We start from the raw sequence: 25,798 nt of genomic DNA on the forward strand, positions 1-25,798 counted from the left end.
TCGGAACACAGTTAGCCAAATCGTTTTTGAGAATAAGATAAAATTTATAGTTACTCTCCTTTTCATTTGAAACAAATGTCATTTTAACTTTCACTTTACACTTAAGAAACAATTGTTTTATTTTCTAAATTATTTCTTGATTAAATAATCAACTTCTTTGATTTGTTTAACTAACAATAAGTTTGTTCAACAAATATTATGCACGATGAAGTACTCGCAAAATACTATTATAAATAAATGTTTTTCATCAATTAATTATGATTTTTATTTTTACTTTTAATTCAGTTTTATATTTCTAACAATAAAAAATCATGAAATTTGTTATGTTTACTAATTAACTTTATTTAACACAATAACAAAATAGTCAATTACATTTTTTAGTTTATTTATGGCTTAAATGCTTAGGTGAATTTCTGTTTAGTATCCAGTTTTAAAAATAAAGACATTAAGTTCCTATGTTATGTTATAAAAAGTGTATAAATAAGATTATGTCCGCTAAGTTGACAGCAACAGCGTTAAATTCATGCTGATGTAACCGCACTATTTTTCTTTTCTTTTCTACTGTCCAGTTTTTCATAACATAGAGACCTAATGTCTTCATTTTTAAAGAGTATTAAATAAAAATTCACCTCTTAACATGGAACGAAGTAAACATTTAAGCCTTTATTTATTCATTTACTTAATTTCAAATATGTATCGTTCATTTTAAATAATTTAAATTAAAAATTAATAAAAAATACATTCAAAGTTTAAAATAATATATTCATACAATATATGATCAAAATTTACAGTGTACATAAATGCAACCCTCTCACTGTAAGTTGATATTATAAAATTAAATTCTAATAAACAATTAAATTGATCAAGTATCACTCATTCCCAAATATTGATCCTTTACTTTATGAGTGATTCCATGACAATCAAATAATCTAAAATGTACAAGCCATTCTGATTCAGACTACCTGTTTGATCAGAACTAACCTCCTCTAAACAACAAAAACAATGCGAAGCAATAACTATTACAACCATGGGAAGCAAAATTCAATGAGAGGATAAATATGACAAAAGAAAAAGGAATCTGATTCACCTCTCCTAATGGAAAATATGATACACCCATGCTGTTGCCGCAAAAACCACTGTTCAACTTCCTCATTAATTTCGAGTTGAACGCTGTGACTAAAAAGAAGCTTAGTGGAGAAAAGAATCTGTAAATCACTTTTGCTTCGGTAACCTGTTGTAGTTTGTAAGTTGTCCCTGCCTCAATCAGAGCATTGATTCTCAATGCTTGAAATTACTGTTGATTCTCATATGTCGAGACATTCTCCTCATCCACTACTTTCAGTGCAAGAAATCACCAGCCAGAAAAATTGGTAAAATTGAATTCATTACTCAAGGTGTAAACCATAGAACGGAGATTGACACAGTGGGCATGATGATTTGTGAGAAGTAGAAAACCATTTACAAAGACAAGCAGAATGAAATTTGTGTTTGCATGTCTTGCAACCAAGACGAGGAAGACTGTGGTCTGCGGTGTGAATTACACTGTAACAGATCGGGCACTCCTCAACACCTTCAAATTCTTTATCGAAATTGCGCTTCCAAATTCCTATAGCTTCTGCTAAAGCCCCATTCTGCAGGACCAGAAGAAATAATAGTTAGTTTCAGCGCAGACCTGCTCTGATAATCATTAATTCTCAAATTAATCCATTGTGCACTTAATTTCACACTGGTAAAACTAAAAAGTAATCAATCACAGGAAATAACTTCAGCAAACTGTTATATTTGAACTAATCATGCAATGCAAACAAAGAGTAACTTCAGCGCAAACCTGCTCTGATAATCATTAATTATCACGTTAATCCATTGTCCACTGAATTTCATAAAGGTTTATACTATTCAGCAAGACTGGTATAAACTAAAAAGTAATCGATCACAGGAAAGAATTCTCAATAAACTATATTTCAACTAATCATGCAAGGCAAACAAAAAAGAGTAAGTTATACGAGTTTTGACTCTACACGATTAATTCTGAGCAACTTGCAAAAGTGGGCAGCAGAAGCCCACTACAAAATACCTGATTACGAACAAATAGCATCATTGACATCAACCATTTCCTTTGCTTGGTCTCAGCAATTCCAAGGCTCCTTGTACAATCAACATCTACTGGCCTTAGTGGATAAGATGCAGGGAGACGAATGACTAGATCCATTCCCGTTTCATCCTTTGTGTAAGTAGCAACAATCTCATTTGCTGATTTGCTTACACTTACTGAGAAATTCTCATCACGAAAGTCGGCTTTCTTAATCTGCATTGAAGATTATAAGTGAGCATATATAATAGAACTAAGCTTATACCTATATAAACTAGTGCATGTTACAATAATAAAGAACAAACAAAGCCTCTTTCCACTAGGTGGGCTAGCTACAAGGACCAAACAATGCCGCTGGGTTGTGGCATAAACAAGTGTTTAGAACTTTAGAACATTGAGATTTGATCCACACCAAAATAGATCCTCTGACCTATGACCTATGGATTCTAAGCAACAGTTACAGCACAAAATCTCATTGACAGCTGAAATTTATGCTCTAAACCTTCCCCCAGTTAACCTCTAGTAGAATCCTTGTTAATGCCACCCTTGAATCATCAGATTTGTAATAGTACTTACAATCAAGGTTAAAAGTTTAGAACAAGCATACATATTAGTGTATCTATTAATATAACTTTGTTCGGAAAGAGTAATGTGATTATCACGCAAAATGTTTAATTAGTTTGTGCTATTCAACAAATATGATACGATCATGCAACTTGACCTTAAAATGTCCACACTCTAGGATAACAGATTCTGCTATTTCACGAAAATATTTATCAAACGGCAAACTACTTACATGGACAAGAAATTACATCATACCTGAGACAATTCATTTGCAATGAGAGGAGGGCTGCAGCAAGTCCTTGTAAAGGATTCAATGACAGCTGAAGTGTTACGGTCACGTAAATCACTAAACCAGCCACGTACATAAGCTGGAAGAACCTGGAGCATTAAACCATATATTGCACCAGCAAGTGATGAAATTTTCTCCGATTGAACAGGCCAAAGAGATTCCACAGCAAACAAGAGTGAACCAGTTGTGGTGGCACGGGTTGCAGCACTTGCAGCTTCCGACAAACCACCAGAGAGCTCTGCATCTTTCTTCTTTAGACTCTGAACTGTGAAAGTCTCTACAGGAATATGCTGAAAAAGGCAATCCAAAACAACTGGAGTAGCAGAGTCTTGTATGTACTGGATCAGTCTCTCCCTTTGAGACGAGGAAGATAATGACTGTAGATGTGATAACAACAAAGACCAAGCAAGGAAGAGATTTACCTGCAATGTATTTTGTAGATCATTAGTACCATCAATGAAACGGTAAAGTAAATGAGTAAATAAACATTAGAAAATGTTTATGAAGCATAGTTCAATTACATTCCCATATAATGTTTATGAAGCATAGTTCAATTACATTCCCATATAATATAAAGCATTCTTACGCGTTGATGTGAAAGAGACTCCGTTCCAAGAACCTCAAAAGGTGCCCTTTCTACCATGACAGATATTTCCTTTTTCAGATGGACCTTTTCTTCTATTGACATGTCATGCCCCCTGACATCAACGTCAGTAGCAGCATATACGTTTGAGTTGCAAGCATTATCTTCAAGGATGGCAATGCTTAAAACAGGCTCATTTGAAAGAACAAAATATGCAGCAAACTGCAATGGAGGAATTGGCTTGGAAGTAAAAAGTAAAGCATACAAAGAGCTAATAGACCCTTTCCTTAGTCCCCAAAATTCAACTGACTTCACTGCTTTATCTCTACATTGTGAAGAGGAATTAACAACCCCAAAAGATACCAAATTCCAGAAGTGTGTATATTCAACCCGTGATGATGCAACAACTAAGGCAGCTTCTTTACAGCAAGCAGATGCAATAGCCTCAGAAATTCCAGTACAAAATAGTAGGCGGAGGACACCCTCTAGAATTCGATCTTTAACAGAATCCAAATTTTCTGATTTAAATGTACTTAGATTATCTCTCTCTTCATCTTGTTGAAGTTTACAATGCTTAAGGAGAAGCAAAAAAGAGAAAAGGGCATTTTCACAAATCTTTATTGGAAAAGGATCTGAAATTAAAATAATTTGCTCAATTTTCTGACTCATCAGATTTAAATTATCAGCTGAGCTATCAACAACACCATTTATATTTTCAGTTATATCCTCCATCATGACAACTGCTGATTGAATCCAACACCTTAGGTTAGACAATAAAAAGTCCCAATCTTCTTTACAGAATTCATTCCAGCAATATCCTACAGAAACAATCATAAGTTTTGATAGAAGCATCTGCACCACTGTAAGCTGATTAAATATAGCTGATCCACCAGCAACATGTCTTTGCTTCTGGAATAATTTATAGAGAAGCTTCCTCTCATCAGAGCTGATACTTCTCGCTGGCTTCAATGCTTGTGGACCAGACACTGAGATGAAGGGATAACAGGCAATAACCAACTGAAGCCAATCTTCCATGTCTACAAGAATAACGAGCAATTTCATTAATACCAACATTATTCATCCCGAGATTTTTTGGATGGAAATTTTTCATGGTAACAGTTTCATTTGAACAAAGTGAACAATTAACACTATAAAGAAAAAAGCACACACCCATATACACAATCATCTTAAAGTACACAAAAAATACATAATTTTAATGGAATCTCTATCCATACTGATAAAAATGCATTTTCAGAACAAACTGGTGAATTATCAGTGTTTTTATCTGAGAAAGGGAAGTTTACCTTCTCCTGTTTTCCATGTGACCAAAGGTGGAAGACTTAGTGCCCTCTCCAGCCAGTCTATCATAGTATTTTGCACGAATCTTTCTTCTAAAGAACAATGATGGACACCAGTACCAGGTTCCTCATACCCATAAAATGGTTCTAGAAGTATATTTATAAGCAAAGGTAGAATCTTAAGACAATTAGTATTAACTGCTTCCCCAATAAAGAGTTTATTCACAAAAAGTTCTATCAGACTGGATGCCTTTGCTGGGCCCCATATTTTCTCTTTGAATAAAGCAGAGAGAAACGAAACAAGTGCTCTTAAGAATGGTTCTTCAACACCTTCCATTTCATCAGCTGGAACTGGCCACATACTAACGGAACTCTTTGTGCCAGTGCCTCCATAAACAAGGGAACCATCAAGCAAAATTCTCAATGTTTCATCTAACAGGCCTTCCTGGACATAATTATTGCCCTTGGCATAAGCACAGAATGAAGGTAAGAAAGAAGACATGGCACAGCTTCCAGGCCATCTCCACGTGCACAGGATTTCAGCACCTAACCATGCAGAAGATGCAAGCTCTTGACCTTTTCCAAGCAAAGATGGATTAAGAACACCACACCCAGAAATAACTCTATCAATCCCTATTTTTGATATTAACTTGTCAATTAAAGCAACAAACTTCTTGTCTCCAGAAGCCTGCATTCAGTATAAACTAGTGGTTAAAGTAGCACATAATTTTCTCTATATATTATGCAGAATGTTTTATTTCCTAGAAGCCATAACTAGCTTTATCATAAACCACTGTCTGAAGGCACTAAAATTTGTTCTGAGCGTTCAAAAAAATAAAATAGCAGAAATACTAACTACATACTGAGTCAATAAACTCCAAAGGAGTCTTGTTGGCTATTATTTGTTGAAGCCAACAATAGCTCAATGAGCTAAGGATACGTATGAATAAATTTCTCTATAAGAACTACTAGAAGAAATATAAAAAAAATGGAAAGAGTTTTCTCCATAAACTAAAATTAACGTATGCATAAATTAATTTGGAGAAACTCCCCCATATTAGCTTTTCTAAAACATGACTTTTAGTTTATGCATGAGCTAATTTTAGCTCGTAGTAGAGAAACTTATTTCATGTTCCTTCTTATTTTCCATTTCTAGAAGTGTTTTTGAAGAAATATATTGAAACACCCTATATTCACATCGATGTAGTTTTACAAGAAATTTGTTTCCAGTATGTATGTCAAAATAAATAACATGAATGATTCCATTTTACTTAGTAAGCAATAGTACATTTCAAAAATGAAAGATGAACACATAAACATGTCAATACCTTTGTCAAGCTAAAATTTGGAGTAACAAACGCAGGCCACATTTCATCCTTACTCAGTAGATATTGTAGCAGACTTTGTTCTTCATTTTCATCCACACAGACATGCTCAAGAACTTCAAGAACCCATGTACAGCATAACGATACAATTTCATCATTAATAAGTCTGTCTTCGGCAAATAGCGCTAACCTTGTTGACTGAACTAAGATATTTGACAATCTCTTGCGGCTATCTGAGCAAAGGCTTTTCAAAAATTGAACATTTATCTTGTTATGGAAAGCACACACTAATTCACCAAATGTTATCCTGGGCTTGATTTGTATCATTGAATTGTCATCAAGTGAATAACCTAGTGCTTTGCTTAAATTACACTCCCATTCAATGACAAAAATTGCAGATAAAATTCCAGATACAAGTCCACTTTCCCCATCAAGAGTCTTCAGGCTATAGAAACTACCATCAAGTATCTCAAGAGAAAATTGAGCTATCTCAACAATGTTGAGAGAACTATCAAATTCTACAGGGATTTTTTCATCATTGATTAAAACAGAAGCTGCATTCTGTACCCAAAAGAAAGGTGAAGCCTGGAGAAAACATAGTAACTTCCTGAAAATCTCTTCATAAATGAGAATCAAAGCATTTCTTGACAAAAAAGAAGATTTTTCTTCTGTTAAACCACCGAGAAGAGAGCTGCAGGTAAAGAACATAAGATCAGAGTGAAGTTTAAGCAACTTTTTATAAATTCATGCTAGGCATGATGCCTTCACATCAATAAATTTATTAAAAGAAAAAAAAAACAAAAAATGTATGTGGGGGAGGGGGCAAACCAAACCCATATAACAAATTACAAAAAGAACCTCCAAACAAAAATTAATCAAGTCTATCCTTTATTTCTGTGGAACAGGTTCAAAATATTTATATCTATTCAACATTGTATATCAGTCTATTATACCAGCTACACATGCCTTTTTTTCCCCATAAGCCTTGATGGCTTCAGATTCATATTATCCATGTCAACTTTCAAACATCATAAACTACAGAAACTATCCACTTTCCAATATCTTGCATAATTAGTTGCAGGTTCATAGACATGATGATGTTTAAAGTGGACTCTCTGCATTAGCATTTGTCAGATTGGAAAAGATAGGCTGTCATCAAAATCTAACCACCACAAAAATCCTTTTTAACAAGAGACAATGTAGCATCAGACTCAGTCCATTCAATTCTGTTATGAGACAAAATTATGTACAAACATATTCATGGCATGCATGCATTGACACAATCAAAACAATTAGAACCACTTGTCACCAATTGATGCATTCCATTTCACACCCATTACTACCCCCCACCCCCTCCTTGCTAAAATGAATGTTAGTTTCCAAACTATAAGAGAATTTTAAATAGGGTTCTTGGACTTATAAATTATTTTTAATTGGATGCCTGAGCTGGGATTTCGTCAAAGTTAGACAAAATAATCTCGATCCTTGTTAAAGTACAAGGATGCTCTTGAAAATTCCCAAATAGTTCAAAGATCAAATTTCTAGTTTAATATTCAGTAGGTCCAAAACTGTTCAGAAATTTTCAAACAGGTCTCTACATCTGAAAAGGGGTCAAGAGTATCCTTTCCAACATCAACAGAAACCTAGCCCAGAAACCTAAACATTATCTTTTAGAGTACAAGGACTTACTTAAAAATTCTAATGTAATTTATGGATCCATTGATTAATGTTAGAATGTAATCCGCTGTTACAGATTTGTAAGAAATTAACAGTTACATATTCTAGAAAATTAGGATGATTGATTCCTAATTATTAGGTTGATATTTATTATAATTGATTCAGAAAATTAGTATAAATACATACTGTGTGTGATCTGCATTAGACACACAATAAATTCAGTAAATATACATTTCTATAATTAATTTACCCTATTTCCATTTTTGCTTGATATATCCAATTTTGAAAATTACTAATCTGTTTAATGCAAGAAATGGGATCAAAGACCAAAATAGAGGAAGATAACTAGAACTTTGGATTTAAAATAAAAAAAGAAAAGAGAAGACTATAGCAATTATATTATTGACATGTATAGTTCTTGACAGGTGAATAAATAAATAATGTGTGCTATTACTTCATCTTGCCGCTGAAATGTTGAATTAACATACCATATAAACTGCACATGAGAAGTGCTGAAGGGCGGCAGGGATTGAGAAACAGCAATAGCAGATGATTCGAGATATTGATGATGCCAATCTTTGGCATTGCTGCCTGGACTATGACTGGAATCATCTTTCACTTTCCTCTTCATTCTCCCATCCCTTGCTTTTTCTAGGAGCATAGCCAATATTGCCGCATGGTCAGCATCTAATAACCTTGATTCAAACTCAGAATAACTTTGGCCAATCACATAGTTGACGATGAAGGACCATTGTTCTGAGAAATACTCATCATCCAGCAGTGCCAACAACAAATCTAGCAGAGCACTGGTTGAGCAACTATTTGATTGCAGGCACCAAGGAACAAATATATTCTTGAATATTTGCATAAAGTCTTCAGCTTCCCCTAATTTATCCCCATTACACGAAACCTGACTAGAGTAATGCCCTTTGTTTTTAATAAAAACTTCTTGGACAATCATTTGTGGTCCAAATACTGAAATAGCAACTGACAGAAGTCTCACAGTATCTGGTGAATCCTGATATTTAAAAAACAGGGTGAGTCTGGAAAAACATGGTAGAAAATATCATTCACATCTAAAGTAATCATTTGATGCTTATTAAATTTAACATTATTGTAACCCTATGCAACTTTCAAGCCTATTTCTAAACAGGATAAGCTAACAACAGTGGCATCATAACTGATTCCCATAAGTTGCTAGTGTAACTTACACCAACTATTACATCATTCAATAACTAGTAATACAATTTATTATCAAAAACCCACCTGGACTGGAAGTTCCTTTCATGTAGATCATATCTGCAATATTTTATATTTGATACCTTTCATGTAATCAACATAATATGAACTTTTCAAAATATATTAAAATATGAAGAATTTTATTAAGGTCGTATTGTTTGTTTGTTTTTCATAAAATTTGACAAACACCATCAATGTAATATAAAATTATAACTCACCAGTTAGATTGATTAAGATCACATTCATTGGTGTAATAGTTGATGTAAGTTACACTAGTGTAATAACTGATGTAAGTAACAATTAGAATAGGGGCTGTCAAACAACTTTTACACTTACAATAAGATATGTAATATATTATATGAAGCATAAATCTAACAACTTATTTATATTTTACGTGTTTCTTAGCTATTCTCTTGTTGGAAAGCCCCCAAAAATATCTCCTTTGTATACTATACCACTTGTCTCTAGATTTAAACAATTACTGTTTAAAAGACCTAAAAATAATCTTCAGAGCAACAATAGAGCCCATCAAACCCAGATTTGTTTAAGCGGTGTATAAAAGAGACTGATTCTAAGCATAGATAAAAATATAAATGATTAAGCCAGAAAAATATTACAAGGTGAGCAAGTAATAACAGGAACTCCATTCTGATTAAGATGAAAATGTTGTATATACTCCACATTACATATATGTGATATGTCAATACCAATTTCTCATTATCCAACCTATCATTAAAATTACAAAACAAGAATAAGATAGATTACAGAGTCACAAGTTTGTAGAAATATCAACTTACTGAAGATTTAATGAGTGAGAAAGACTTCGCCAACATTGGTCCCACAATATAGGCCAATGGCCAAATTGCACCTTTCAGCACAGCATGTTTTTCCAGCAAAAACATGAACAAAATGATTCGTTCAACAATGTCCACATTAACTGCTTGCTCAAGAGCACCCATGCAATTAACCTGAAGTTCCTCAATAAAAACAGATAGAACATTGATATCCAATATATAAATGCCTAAAAGGATTTCAATAAAGCAATTCCCCAACTCTTGCAAATAGGGCATAGGATACTTCATACTCAGCATATCCACTTTCTCGTTTTCAGAAACATTTTCCTCCGATGAAATTGTTGATTTTCCTGCGTTGATTATGTCATCGGCTCTCGAGGTTCCAGCTGTAAGGAAATCCTTCCAAAAAAGCTTTACAAGGACATGATCAACAAGAGTGACTCGGAAATGACAGATTGACTCTTCTCCATCATTATATCTAATACAAGCAGAAGACAGGTTATAATAAAAAGGGACAAGGAAAGCTAAATATTTTCTTTGGTGGGTGAGGGGCATATTGACATGTTGTAAATAGATCCGCAAAATGCAGCCAAAGAATTAAAACGAAAAAGTTTTGTACCTTGAAGCATTTTTCAAAGACCAAAGGAAACATTCTTGCAGTGCCTGGAAAAATGCCAGTCTATCTGTAGATAGAGAAATTCTCCTTCCAGCCCACAAGTTCTTGAAAAATTCAAGAAAAAACTTATCCCCTCTGACAGATGTAGGTGGAACATTGTCTAAAAATAAAACCAAAGCTGGATATGAAACCTTCTGGGAACCAAAACAACCATTCCTAAGAAAATTCCAAAATGGATTTAGTATGCTTTTTTGAATGTTTAAGGAAGACCAACCATCTGGGAATTTTCTAGAGAAAAGTAATATTACATCCCACATTGAGGGATGACAAGTTGGATCCTTCTCATTGAAAGCACCAAGAATTGCACCAGCAACAGTTTTTAAATTTCCATCATTAATAGCCTGTGGCATATTTTTTATTAAGCTCTTCAATACACTATAAGTAGCTGATCGAATGCTAGGCCTTTGTGACCTCAAAAAGTCATGAAAGTATTTATGATCTTTGAACAGCTTCTCAGTAAAAGAAACAGCAGCCACCCTAGCCTTAGAAGCATGTTTAGGTTCAGTAGTTACGTTCTCAAAACCAGGTCCTTGTTGTAAGCAAATTAAAACATCAAGAAGAGTGGCCAATGCTAACAACGTTGATGATATCACCTGTAAGATCAAACGAATATTAGACTTTAAGTAAAAAAAGTATGCCACTAAGATAGGTTGACACCTTTGAGCAAAAGCTTAAATGACTAAATTAAAAATAGATGTCTTCCTATAATCAGTTTGTAAAAAAAGCTTCCATGATGCAATAAGCATACCATAATTTTAAAATCCTTACATCATATAATAACTAAAAAATGTTTGTTGTGTTTGTGATACCAAAAGAAGGTATCGACCCAATAAATTTTACTGTAGAGAATATCTTTCTTAATCCACTAAAAAGGAGATCCAATGCAAATCAATAAATCAAAGACTTGATTTCTAAGTGTGTTAAAGTGATTCTCACGATATACCTGCTGATATATCTCATCTAACTCATCTGTAGCTACAGCTTTATCAGATAAATTTTGCGGTGTGAGCTTTAGGTTTTCTTCTAAATACATAAATATTTGTGTTGTGCATAAAATCAAAGCATCAAGTCTCTTTTCCTGTGCTGGAAAGGCTGCCTGTCACAATCCAACAAAGGATTAAAACAAATAACACAGCACAAATTTGGTAATAAGGTTGTAAAGTACAAGTTTAAAATCTGCTGTGCAGAATATACCTAGTTAGACCAAAAACCCTACAAATTACAAGTTACTGAATTGAACATATTAAAGACAACAAACCTGCAATTAAAACTGAATGCATTCTGACATCCATGTACATTTTAAAGATACTTCAAAACAAAGGCTTACATATTTCAGTTTTCAGTTTAAGCATATCAACGCCCTTCATGTTCCTTTCACGTAAATTCTCATTGTATCACTTTTTAAAAAGATTTTAAACAAAGTTGGGCCATCAATTTCAGCATGGAACATGCAAGCATGACTTGAACTTAAGGGTATGCATAAGAAAAATATATACTCAAGACTTTAAGAAATATTTCCCATGATAATCAATTCTACACAAATTACATTGAACATTTCATTCAAAGTAACTTAGAAAAACTTCCCATCATTTTTTGAGCGTGAAAAGAAATTATCAGGTGGATCATCCTTATCCTGACATTACAAACTGATACAATAGCTAAAGATACCAATTGAAGCCAGGCTTGATTGTGGATTAGGTTTGAAGGATTCCTACCAAATCACATATAGCATAAGTCTAGTTATACCCAGCCCAACTAGGATTTCTTAGAATTTAGGATTATCTCTCAACCCCACAAAACAAACTTGTAAGAAATTTAGATGATGTAGGAGAAACCCACTACCTCTGAAGATGCAAGTAAAGCAGTCCCCAAAGGAACTGTTTTAACCAAAGAAGTTGCCACTATGGCAGACTAAGGGTGACTACAATTAGGGGGGGTTTCAACACTCCCTCCCACACCCAGGACAACAGCAACTATATACTTCTTATGCATTAAAAGAGGATACATCTATACAGGAAAGGATATGGCACTACTATCTAAAAAACTTTTGCCAGAATATTTTAACCTACTCCCAGCTTACAAGAAAGATTTTCAAAAGAACAAAGAAACCACCGGGACCTCTAAGATATAAATAAAACTAATAATTGCATCTTGGTCTAGCCACACCACTAAAATATTTGAAGAACCGTGTCTATGAACTTACCAATTATCTTGAAAATTTTCAATGAACCAACTCTTTATAATACTAAAATACAAATTCCAGATAAACATTTTCCTTCATAAACCTCTCTTCCATTCCATAAAAAAATTATTACAAATTAAAGTGGATACTTGTAGATAAGAAACAACGGCAAGACATGTACTTCCTATGCATAATATTACAGTAAGATTCCAGAACTGATCATTTGTGTTCCTGGCAGGTTGAAAACATATAGATGTATGGAGCATCAAATTATAAACAAGTTTACTATACTTTAAGATGACTTTGTTCGTCATCATGAAAGAAATAATTTAGAACACAACTGTAAGTTGCGATAACAAATATAGCAAACCTGGAAAGACCTTTTTGCTGCCTGAGAAACTTCAGAAACTGGATCAAATTGAGCAAACCACCATGGTCCCATCAAAGTCTTCAAATGCAGAGCTAAATCTCTCCTGAGAAGGATGTGAGAAGGGAAATCAACTATAAATCTTGTACTGCATTAAATAAGTTCTCAACAGAGAATCATCAAAGTTTGGATCAATTACACAAGTACATAGCTAATATTCAATCTCCACTAAAAAAATGTGAATTTTAGAAAACTAGTAGAAATGCAGTTTGCAGCAGACAGGTAGACTTAAATGTTGAGGCCATTGTCAAGATGTTTGGGTTCCCCATAAACTATTGTTGCAAGTAACATAGAAGATATAACCAATCAGATAATTGAAATGGAATAATTATAACTAGTATGGACCGTAAACATGCTGTAATAGAAAACAGTATGTCAATATCCCAAAGCATTTAAGGTCTTATGTGCTATTGTCCGACAAGTATCCATATAAGTTTGCAGAAAAAGAAGCAACACATTCAAATTTCCATTTTCATATATTAAATTGTACATTTGAGAAAAAGCAAAAAGAACATCATATAAATGTCGGTCAGAAAAGTTCTTACCCAACAGAAGTAACAAGAGCGGTCATGGTATCATGAGTGGCCCGCCGAACCTCCCTATTGTAGTCCAGCAAAAGCCTTTTATACTCAAATGCCTACATAAGAACAATTTAAATAGTCAAATACACTAAATAAGTATATTTGGAGATTGACACTAGTGGATTTAAAAATTTATAGAAGGAGCCAATATCCACCAGAGAAGAAAGATGCATGATCAAACAAAACAAATGGAAGTCTGACATCCAATTCAATGTTCCAAGTCCCATCCATTTCTAGATATTAAAATTGGAGGTCTGTTTTTTTTTTCACATGTCAAAGTACAGTGGTTATTGTTAGTCTGTCAAATCATGTCTACATAGAGCTGCATGGCCTATGAACTTTGCGATTAATTATGTCCATCGTCCAAATAAACTTAAAAGGAGCCTTAGGTTATTGAAGAGAGGCCAGCAAAATCCTATTGAGCAATAGCATGAACATTTGAAAAAATCTCCCCAACTCTCACACACTCAAGACTTTTGTAAGCCCCACTAACCCTGTTTACTTTCACATCTCTACCTACCCAAATTCACTCAATTTAAAGAAAAGTTAGCCTTGCAATTATTCAAGCTTTGAATCAATGGGAAAAGAGAATGATGAACGTTTTTAGGGACAAACATATAAAAGGTTTTTAGTCTTCAAATGTATAAACCTTTGGATTTAATTGTAAAGGAGAAAATGTAATTGTGATTATTATTTTACAATAAAGGAGAAATTGTAATTGTGATTATTATTTTGTTGTCTAACATCATCTAAAGATATGGTCAAATTCTAATCTATAATTGAATGTAAACCCCACCTCACAAGCCAATTTTTTAGGTTGAGTTAGGCTTAAGTACACTTCTATAAGATGGTATTAGAGTCATTATTTCGTGTTAGTGACCAACTCGGATCAAAATGATAGAATAGATGATGATTCCTAAGTTTGTGAATTCCTTGTACCATAAGTTTTTGTGGCAAGGATTTCAAACAACTATGTCCCTGTTGTGGTAAAAGATAGCACATACAAATAGGAGTCACCACTTAGGTACTTAGTTAAGATAAAAATAAGGTGCTTCAACTAGAGGTGCCAATATGTAAAGGTAGCACTCAAGGGCGAGGGTCCGACATTAGGTAGAAATAAGATGAGCAACATACAAAGAGAAAGAACCTATGGACTTAAAATTTTGAGTTGAAAGTAGTGTCATGGTATCTTATATGGGTGTGCTTATGATTCTTTGGAATCAAATCTCTTTGGAATCTCTCCTCGAAAGAACCAAATAAGTGATTGTTAGATCCAAGTGAAAGTCAAAGTCCAACACTGGGATATAAACTTCACCTTACAAACCGATTTTGTGATTTTGAATTAGACTTAAAGTTTAATTTCATGATAGGTCCAACAGACCTCACCAGGTTTAGCTTTGATATCATCTTAGAAAGTGAACTTCAAGTCTAACTCAACCTTAAAAAATCAGTTTATAAGATGATTTTGCACCCACTTATATACTATAATTTGGTCATATCTCTAGTTGGTATAAGATCTTCAATAATAGGGAAAGAATTTGTTTGATCCAGTGCAAAGTTAATAGTGATGGTGATAGCAAATCGTGTGAGCATAATGTAGCAAAGCCAAGTCTGCACATTGTCTCCATTTTGGAGCGGTTGGGGGATGGTAAAACATTAAATACTATTGCATTCAAGAATGCCATATACTATGTTAACTCATTCGATGACAAGGGTGATGCTCATTTATATGTGCCACCAAGAACATGGTTGAATAGAAGTTTCAATCTTACTAGTCATATGACAATTTTTCTAGAAAAAGTGTTGTCCTTCTTAAATCTAAAGTGTTTCACCTTTTTCTTTATCTTTTACCGACTTCGGATCATTTGTCCCTTTGATTTAGGATAGTACATGTATGGCTTTGGCCAAACTTGAGTGCATTAAGCAACCTTCAAGAATTGAATTTTTTGTGAAGTTGAGCAGATCAAGTTGTACTATGATCATCTGGCAACCCTTCATATTATTTCCAATCCAATATTTAATGAGAGAAGTAAATATATAGAAATTGATAGTCATTTTGCCAAAATGTTGTTCCATGTTTGGTGCAAACAATTTATATGTTGTAGTTTGAGTGTTAAAATTGTGATTATTACTTTATTCTACAGCTTTCATAAAGCTGCTTTTTTGGTGTATGTACCTAGCCTAAGAATTGAGTGTTAGCTATTCCTTGTATTGTACTTTTAATTTTTTTTTCCATGTTAGATCAGATGGTCTTCAATAGGACTTCTCGTAAGGTGCTATGTGCTTTGTGCTAGACCTAGTTCCTAAATGTATCTTTTCGAATTATCTTTTTTTCACTCTCATAGATTGTAACTTATAATATATATCCCAAGTTATTATAAATATGAAATCCTAAGAGAGAGGAATGCACTCTCTCAAATTCATTCTAATATTCCTATGTATCTTTCTCAACTTGGTATCACTAGTTTATGAAGATGGAATACCCAAATTATTGGCTATTGTGACGTTTTTGTTGGTTCTCCTATGGATAGATGCTTTGAGACAGGATATTGCGTGTTGTTCAGAGAAAATGTTATCTCTTAGAAAAGCAAGAAGCAAAATGTTGTTGCTTGATCATATGTTGAAAAGTAGATCAAACAAAGACTAATTTAACCATTAGAGATAGAATAAGGCCAAGAAAAACAGAGAACAATTAAAAAGGGTTTAAATCTAAATAGCTTAATGAAGAATTCGCTTTCCACAGAACACTATGGCGTCATTTTATTCAGGTAACCTCTGAATTTTTTTTGTTTGTATTAATTCTGTTCAATAATGGGTGATGGACTTTAACATAGGACCTAACTGATAGTTTATGAAAGAAGGAAGAAAAAGAAGGCCTAACTGCCTTAGCGGTTAAGCGGTGAGAAATAGGGCGGGTAGTATGGGTATATAAGGAATAACACTTTTTATTGTGATTAGACAGAGAGAAAAATCATATACTTTGTATAGACCGGTGGCAACACCTGGTGAGAGGGGTTATGCCCTCATCTTACACGTGTTTCTCCTTATTCATTTCACAGAATAAAATATCCATTATTTGATTCTTTCTGTTGAGTGAGTGTGCGTTATAGTGACCGAGAGATACGATTAGGATCCTATTATCGGATTCCTAACAGAGTGGTCCGACCTGCCGGATCCAAGGAAGAGAGATCGGAGTAATGGAGGGAAGAAACGAAGGACGCCTAAACGTGGTGGAGAGCCAGCTCGAAGCTATAGAGATTGCAGTAGATGGATTGAAGGCGGAAAACGTGGCGATAAGACAAGACTCGGTGGCTATTCGACAGGATCTTCAAGAAATCATGCGAATGCTGGGAAATCGCAACCACGAACACGAAGGTAGATCGGATGGGAGTCAGGCTTCAGTGAACGGCATGCGGAGGACGAGGCGAGAGAATGAGAATGGAGGTTCACGCGATGCGGAACGAACTGAGGGAAAATTTTATTGGAGGAAGAAGGTAGAGCTTCCCGTATTTAAGGGAGTGGATCCTCTGAACTGGATCAACCGAGCGGAGCGTTTCTTTGAGCTACAAGGAGTGACGGAGGAGGAGAAGGTCAGAGTCGCATATGTCAGCATGGAAGGGAGCGCTGGTTATTGGTATCGGTTCTGGCGGGAGAAAGCGACGAACCGCACCTGGGAAGGGCTGAAATGCGCGATGATCGGACGATTTGGGGACAGGAACAGGGGTTCGATTTTTGAGAGGCTCATGACTAACCGTCAGACCGGAACAGTCGAGGAGTACATTCGAGACTTCGAGATTCTGGTAGGACAAACGAACGGAGTAACTGACGCACAACTTCTAGGCTATTTCCTCGGAGGCTTACAAGAGGACGTGAGGAATAGAGTGCGACCGCATGATCCCCAAGAACTAATGACGGCGATGCGAATTGCGAGAGATGTGGAGGTCCTACCGGGAGGAGCTAAGACTTGGGGTGGTGGTGCGAATCGACCACAAGGGTCGGGGGGACGAACGACGGGGACGATAACTCGAGTGGAACCAATGCGAAACCAGGAAGGGCGGACGGCTAGTATGGAGAGCGTAGGGTCTGGGGGAAGAGAAGGAAACTCGGGTCATACGACGGGAAGGGGTGCGAGTGCTACGGGGAACAACACAATGGGAAGAGGAGTGCGAAATCTCCCTTATCACGAATATCTCAAGAGAAGGGAAGAGGGACGTTGTTTTCGGTGTGGGGGGCAATTTACCCCTGGACATCGTTGTCCGGAACGCAGCTTGAGGGTGTTGATTTTGGGCGAGGATGAGGAGGAAGAACCTGGAGAAACTGAAGTGAAGGTGGAAAATGAGAGGTTAGAATTATCTTTCTTCTCTGCAGGAGGATTGACTCAACCGAAAACCATGAAACTTCAAGGAAGATTGGGTGATAGGGTGGTGTTGATCATGGTTGACAGTGGTGCTAGCCACAATTTTATATCCCATTGGTTGAGGAGCTGCAAATGGAGGTAGATAAAGGCCAGATTCATTCGGTCTGTTTGGGGGACGGACAGAGGAAACAAACCCAGGGTTGTTGCAAAGGGGTAGTAATACATATGGGGGATATTGAAGTTACGGAGCAATATTATGTTTTCGATTTAGGAGGTGTAGACCTGATTCTAGGGGTAGAATGGTTGACTAAGTTGGGGGAAGTAGTGAATAATTGGGGTAATTTAACCATGAAGTTCCAACAAGGAGGACAAGAAGTGATGATCCGAGGGGATCCGACTTTGGCTAGGGAGATAATAGCACCCGAAGCGCTGCTCAAAATTACTGAGGCAGAGGCGATAGCAGTAATATGGGGGTTAAGACAAATGGAAGTACCTATAGGAGAAGGGGAGAAGCAAGATCTGACAGAAAAACAGGGGAGTGAGTTGGAAAAATTGCTGGAAAAATATCAGCAAGTGTTTCATGAGCCTCAAGATTTACCGCCAGAAAGAGAGAGTGAGCACAAGATAATTCTGAAAGAAGGAACAGGCCCCATTAATGTGCGCCCTTACAGATATCCACACTTATTGAAGGGGGAAATAGAAAAGCAGGTGGAGGAAATGCTAAAAAATGGGATTATTCGACCTAGTACTAGCCCTTATTCTAGTCCAGTCATTCTAGTCAAGAAGAAGGATGGAAGCTGGCGTTTCTGCATAGACTATCGGGCCCTTAATCGAGCCACAATACCCGATAAATTTCCCATTCCGGTAATAGAAGAGTTGCTTGATGAATTAGGAGGGGCGCAGTATTTCTCCAAGATAGATCTTAAGGCCGGCTACCACCAAATTAGGATGGGAAAGGAGGATATCCACAAGACCGCTTTTAGAACACACCAAGGGCACTACGAATTTTTGGTGATGCCCTTCGGGCTTACCAATGCCCCAGCCACGTTTCAAAGTGCCATGAATTCCTTGTTGAGACAATATTTGAGACAATTTGTGTTGGTATTCTTTGACGACATTTTGGTCTATAGTAGGACTTGGAAAGAACATCTGGAGCATGTGGGGTGTGTGTTGAACACTTTGATGCAGCATCAGTGGGTGGCGAATCATAAGAAGTGTGAGTTTGGAAAAAAACATATTAGATACTTAGGCCACTTGATATCCGAAAAAGGGGTAGAAATGGATAAAGAAAAAGTGGAAGCTGTTCTGGGATGGGAGGAACCCAAGACCATCAAAGCTTTGAGAGGATTCTTGGGATTGACTGGATATTATAGGAGATTCGTTCGGGATTATGGCAAGATTGCCCGCCCTCTAACAGACATGTTGAAGAAGGGCAGTTTTATGTGGACAGATGTGGCCAGGGAAGCAATGGGGAAATTGAAAACAGCCATGACTACTGCACCAGTTTTGGCATTGCCTGATTTTACTCAGGCCTTCCATGTTGAGTGTGACGTGTCTGGAGTGGGAGTGGGAGCAGTGTTAACGCAAAACAGGCGGCCAATCGCTTTCTTCAGTAAAGCTTTGGCTGAAGGATCATTGAGCAAGTCAATTTATGAGAAGGAGCTCATGGCCCTTGTGATGGCAATACAGCACTGGCGGCCTTACCTCCTAGGCCAGAAGTTCGTGGTCCATACTGACCAAAGAAGCTTGAGATACTTGTTAGAACAGAGAATAACAACCCAGAATCAACAGAACTGGATTGCTAAACTCTTGGGCTATGATTTTGATATAATCTATAAAGCGGGAGCTATGAATAAGGTAGCGGACGCATTGTCTCGGAGGGGAATGGAGGCAATAGAGGAGAAAGTAAGGGGGTCCAGGAGTGTAGAGGAGGGGGAGACAGAGTTGAACATAATTGTCAGACCCTATTGGAGAGATTTCCAGGAGGTATTAGAGGAGGTGGAGGAAGATGGAGAGCTCCAGAAAATTGTGGAAAATATTACCAAAAATCCTGATATGCATCTCCCATTTACCTTGGAGAATGGAAGGTTACACTACAAGGGCAGGCTGGTGTTGTCGGCTAAGTCGAAGTGGATCCCGAAAATTCTAGCTGAACTGCATGCATCGACCACTGGGGGACATTCAGGGATATACCGCACATACCGAAGAGTGGCCCAATCCTTGTATTGGATAGGGATGAAAAAGGATGTGACAGAATATGTGGCACATTGTTTAGTATGTCAACAGCACAAGTATCAGGCGGCTTCACCTCAAGGGTTGCTGCAACCCTTACCCATTCCCCAACAAATATGGGAAGAGATCAGTATGGATTTCATTGTTAGACTTCCAAAATCCAAGGGATATGATGCTGTGTTGGTAGTGGTAGACCGTCTCAGTAAGTATGGTCATTTCATTCCCCTGAAGCATCCTTATACAGCTCGCATGGTGGCAGAGTTATTTGTGAGAGAAGTGGTTAAGTTGCACGGGGTACCCAAGTCAATAGTAAGTGATAGGGATCCCTTATTTCTGAGTTTGTTCTGGAAAGAGTTGTTTAAGCTGCAGGGAACAAAACTTGAGATGAGCACCGCGTATCACCCCGAGTCGGATGGACAGACGGAGGTGTTAAATAGGATCCTGGAAGGGTACTTACGCTGTTTTTGTTCGGAGCAGCCCAAGGGCTGGAGTGTTATACTGCCTTGGGCAGAATACTGGTACAACACCAGCTACCAAGGAGCAGCAAAATGCACGCCTTTTGAAACAGTTTACGGGCGAGTTCCCCCAACTTTGATCAGATTCGTTCCCGGGGAGACTTTGGTTGAAGCGGTGGCACAAGATTTGAAGACGAGGGATGAGGCACTCCAGCAACTAAAATTCCATTTGAACCGAGCCCAAGAAGCCATGGTAAAACAGGCGAATCGTAGTAGGAAACCGGTGACAATTAAGGTGGACGACTGGGTCTATCTGAAGATTAGACCTCATAAACAGTCTTCCATGCCAACCAAGATACACCCGAAACTAGCTGCTAGATACTATGGACCATTTAAAGTGGTGCAACAGGTGGGGAAGGTGGCCTTCAGATTATTGTTGCCAGACAGTGCTCGAATACATCCTGTATTCCACGCATCACAGTTGAAATTGGCCATTGGAGCGAAGAGTGTAGAGCGGGAGCTGCCAGCTGATCTGCATATGGAGGGCCCAACTATTTGGCCAATACGTATTATGAATAGAAGACAACAGCAGCTAGAAGAAGAGACCAGAGAGCAATTGCTAATTGAATGGAATGAAGGAGGGGTGGATGGAGCGACATGGGAAGACAAAATTACTATCCAAGAGCAATTCCCAGAATTTAACCTTGGGGACAAGGTTCCTCTTCAGGATGGGGGTAATGTTAGGGGTTGGATAGTTTATGAAAGAAGGAAGAAAAAGAAGGCCTAACTGCCTTAGCGGTGAAGCGGTGAGAAATAGGGCGGGTAGTATGGGTATATAAGGAATAACACTTTTTATTGTGATTAGACAGAGAGAAAAATCATATACTTTGTATAGACCGGTGGCAACACCTGGTGAGAGGGGTTATGCCCTCATCTTACACGTGTTTCTCCTTATTCATTTCACAGAATAAAATATCCATTATTTGATTCTTTCTGTTGAGTGAGTGTGCGTTATAGTGACCGAGAGATACGATTAGGATCCTATTATCGGATTCCTAACAGGTAACCTCTGAATTTTTTTTGTTTGTATTAATTCTGTTCAATAATGGGTGATGGACTTTAACATAGGACCTAGGATGTGGAAGGATCGATCTTATAGTGAATAGGAGAAGTATATGGGCACTTTCTAAGGCTAACCAAACTGAGAGAATAATTGATGCCCCTGCATACTCACAGGATAACAAAAGAAAGAGATAACAAGGGATAAGATCTCTAGTCTTGACTAGAGATGGAAAATGGAAAGAGATCCAAAATCATAGGACTTAAATCAATTAAGGATTCTACTGAATGAAATCCAACCTATAAAGAAACAAAATAAAACTCTAATTGGGAGAACTAGGCTGTCTTGGCTGCAGCTGCCTTGCTTCTCCAATGTTGTTATTATGTCATCCCACAAAGGAATCCAGATAACAGGCCATAAAATGAAAGACCATACAAACAATGTCTAACTCAGTCTACCTAAATTTTTAAAAAAAATAAGGGACTTTGATTGACTTGAGATTGAAAAGAAATCATTTTTAAGGACTTAATTGATCCCTCTCGTAATCTTTTATTTATAAAAATAAATTGATACAAGAATACATGATAATTAGGGTAACCTTAGACACAATATAATCATGATAAATAAGGTAACCTAGACACAATATAGTCATGATAAATAGGTAACCTAGACACAATATAGTCATGATAAATAGAAATGTACAACATATCTTATCACTCCCATCCCGTTGGTATACCCGTCTCTTTTCACAGTTTCACTTCCATAACAGTTTTCAATAAATGGTAATCATGATTTGTTGAGATAAAAATCTGACATGATTAAATGCCAAACAGTTAGACCATTTGGAGGAAAGAAAATCCTTTTATTCTTTAAGAGAAAAATCACCATGCAAAAGAACAATCAGTTCAGTATTCAAACTATATATTCTTTGTATAAAAGGTAAAAGAACTGCTCCAGACAATTTAGAGACAAACAAGTAATATAATATGAAGACAACATACCCATTGCGGAACTATTAGAATGCTTTCTTTTGCAGACTTTTCTTGAAGCAGCATAGATAGAGCTGCCAATGCCTTAAGCTGTGAAAAAGAAAATGAAAAATAAGAAGCCTTAAGCACAAACTCACTTATAAGTGATGTCATGTGCTCACTTGAGCGAACACATAAGCAATAGATTTTATAAACAGCAAAACTTGCTTAAGCGAGTGAAAATGATAAGGCAGCATGAAATAAAATCTCTCAAATAAAGAAGCACTTATGCAATCACTTTTAGACCAAAGATTTTGGATGTCTAAAATACTTTCTAGACAGTGAAGTGGCTTACTTAAAGAAAGGTATTGCAATTTCTCAAAGGTAATATACTTTAGATGTGCAAAAAGAAACAAGCATCATTGGTTTTACTCTCGTAGATACTCCTATCGATTCAAACCAAAAATTAATGACAAAATAAAGTGAACCTTTCTCAGAATCAAAGAGATACAGAACACTTGTTAGAAAACTTATTTATCTCACTATTACTAGATCTGAAAAAAAATGCACTTGGTGTGACAAGTTGTTTTTATTGATCATTGCAATGTTATCATTCACATCCTTATATACGTCAAAAATGCTCTAAGAGAAAGTATGGTAAATGAAGATAAAAGAAATAACCAAATCTTTGGGAATTGTGGTACTGACTAAACACAATCTTCTATAGACAACCGTTCCACTATTGCATATTATGTTTTCATTGGAAGGAGTATTAATATCTTGGAAAAACAAAAAATATAATGTAATTTCCCAATCAAGTTTTGAAGTTGAATATAGGGCAACAGTGTGACTCACTTGTGAACTTGTGTGGATAAAACAATTTCTCCAAGAACTGAAATCTTGTGAAACCAATAAATAAGGAAGTCTTGTGATAACCAAATAGCTCTTCACATCATTTCCAACCCCATGTTTCATGAGAGAATCAAACACATAGAAATTGACCATAATTTTAATTAAGAAAAGTTGTTGTTCAAGAAAATGTGTATTATGTTTATTAGCTCCAATGATCAACTTGAAATATTTTGACAAAAACCCAAAGAAGACCTCGGTCGGACCTTGTTCCTAAGTTCGTACATACTATTTGTATCAGCTTCAGGTGAAGTGTTACAATAGTTTATATTATCTCCTAAGCAACTTTGTAGAAGTTGCCTTTCATGGTATCTATTTGTCATCTAGAACATGTGAACTTTATTTTGTTTTTTGTTCTGTCTTTCTACTTCCGTTGCAAGATACACATCTCTCTTTCTCTTTCTACATATATATGAATCTGAAGATAGACCTCACAAGTACCTTTTCTCATATTATTTTTCTAACGTATAGTGTCCTTTTTCATGTATGATGTGTGTATGAGATTCATCGCCTTCCATTCGTTTTATTGGTATTTGATTGACAAAAAAAGATAATTTTAAACCTAGAATCTAGGAAGAACACCTCATTGATTAATACTATAACTAGTTGCAGATGAGCATGTCAGATATATCTCCAAACTAGCTCACAAGTTAATCCAAATTTACCTTAGTGGTGGGATCCTTCCTGCCTAGCCTCTTCAAGTGAACCGCAAGCTCACTATCAACATCCTGCATATCCAAAATATCAATATATTGGCATTAAGGCAAGGATTGAAATTTTGTCAACTAAGCAACACTAACAGACTAGTCAGCTCTACTAACTCAATTCCAACTCAGCACAAAACTCTCGTACAAACACAGAATGAAAGACACCGCAAATTAAAAGTTCGAACTTAGTTCATCCCAGTAGCACATGCGTTCTAATTATGAACTCAATTTATTGAACCAGAACATGAAACTCGCTGCAGCAGTACCATTCCAGTATATTAATTATGACCACAAAAACAGACCTAATCAATACTCGATTATAACTACAGTCATAAATAACACAAAATTGAACAGGAAATAGAACTCTCTCACAACAACCATCTTCAAAAGTAAAAAATAGCATAAAACTAGAAACACATACGACAAAGGGGAGGGAGTCCTCGGACGAAGAAGGAAGATCAAGGCGCGAGCTGCCGACAAAACCACCGAATCCGACGGCGGCAGCGGCGGCGGGGCCGGAAGGCAAGAGCGAGGCGGCGAGACTGCGAGGAAGAAGAATCGATAAGACGAGGAAGACGAAGTAGAAATTTCAAATTAGGTATTGACGCTAACCTGCTACTGGAAGGGCGTGACTTGCTTCTGGCGTTTTCTCCTTTCTGCTTTCCCATTATTCTCTTTGTAATGCGTAAGCAAATTCCTCTTGTTTTGTGGAAGTGCTAGTTAGGGAAACGAAGAAGAGCGAATAAATACAGTAATAACAGAGTCACCGTGCGTCGTTTGGCAAATGAAATCTTCAGCTACTGAATATTTATATATTAGTGCTTTGACGATGTTGGTGAGAATCGCAGAGAGAATTGCGAGAAATGTCGAAGGCGAGTTTACGATTTGCAGCTAATTTATACCAATCACGTCGCACCGTATTGACAAGTAATCGAAGAGTATTTTATGTCACGCGTAACTTTAAACTACCAGATAGAAGATATTAGATAAAATATGATATTCTATTAAATACGATTATTAAATAAGATTTTTATCATATTTTTCAACGTTAAATATGTTTTGAATACCTAAACTATCAAGCGAATTTGTTTTTAGTCCCTCTTTTAAAATAAGGTACATTTTAATCATTCTTCTTAAGGAAACTTCATTTTTGATCCTCTAAAACTAATAAGTTAAAAACTAACTGATGTGGCTAACGGTAGTATGTCACGTATTTTTATTTTCTGACATGTTTCCCAACTTTTCTCCTTCTCTCTCCCTCTGACTCGTTCCTTTCATCTTCGCCCCTCTACCATCAAACCTCAACTCTCCTTCTCTCACGGGAAAAGACACCACTATGCTGGCGATGTTTTATTGCAGCTATTGTCCCAAAAGACTCCAACAAAG

General features: G+C 36.4%; 2 protein-coding genes across 3 annotated transcripts; one reads left to right on the forward strand and one right to left on the reverse strand.

Annotated features, from left to right (window-relative positions):
* Positions 1-741: 741 nt before the first annotated feature.
* LOC124827789 (HEAT/U-box domain-containing protein) lies at positions 742-25,299 on the reverse strand. Of its 2 annotated transcripts, XM_047300921.2 has the most exons (16): positions 25,025-25,299; positions 24,834-24,954; positions 24,371-24,433; positions 22,830-22,907; positions 13,689-13,780; positions 13,087-13,189; positions 11,478-11,630; positions 10,478-11,127; positions 9,862-10,336; positions 8,314-8,843; positions 6,152-6,839; positions 4,830-5,511; positions 3,529-4,562; positions 2,909-3,364; positions 2,075-2,305; positions 742-1,631 (listed from the first exon to the last, which is right to left on the reverse strand). In XM_047300921.2, exons 1-16 carry the CDS (start codon positions 25,078-25,080, stop codon positions 1,386-1,388), a joined length of 5,658 nt encoding a protein of 1,885 aa, XP_047156877.2. In that variant the 5' UTR covers positions 25,081-25,299; the 3' UTR covers positions 742-1,385. The 2 variants fall into 2 exon arrangements, with proteins under 2 accessions (XP_047156877.2, XP_047156888.2); XM_047300932.2 differs by lacking the exons at positions 13,689-13,780; positions 22,830-22,907; positions 24,371-24,433; positions 24,834-24,954; positions 25,025-25,299 and having other exon boundaries at positions 13,097-13,175.
* On the forward strand, positions 16,433-18,223 carry LOC148204452 (uncharacterized). Its single transcript, XM_088104191.1, has one exon. The coding sequence runs from the start codon at positions 16,922-16,924 to the stop codon at positions 18,221-18,223; it is 1,302 nt and encodes a 433-aa protein (XP_087960317.1). The 5' UTR covers positions 16,433-16,921.
* Positions 25,300-25,798: the final 499 nt, after the last annotated feature.

The sequence above is a fragment of the Vigna umbellata genome, chromosome 1 (genome assembly GCF_029865625.1).
Source record: "Vigna umbellata cultivar VRB3 chromosome 1, Vumbellata_1.0, whole genome shotgun sequence".
Lineage (NCBI taxonomy): Eukaryota > Viridiplantae > Streptophyta > Magnoliopsida > Fabales > Fabaceae > Vigna > Vigna umbellata.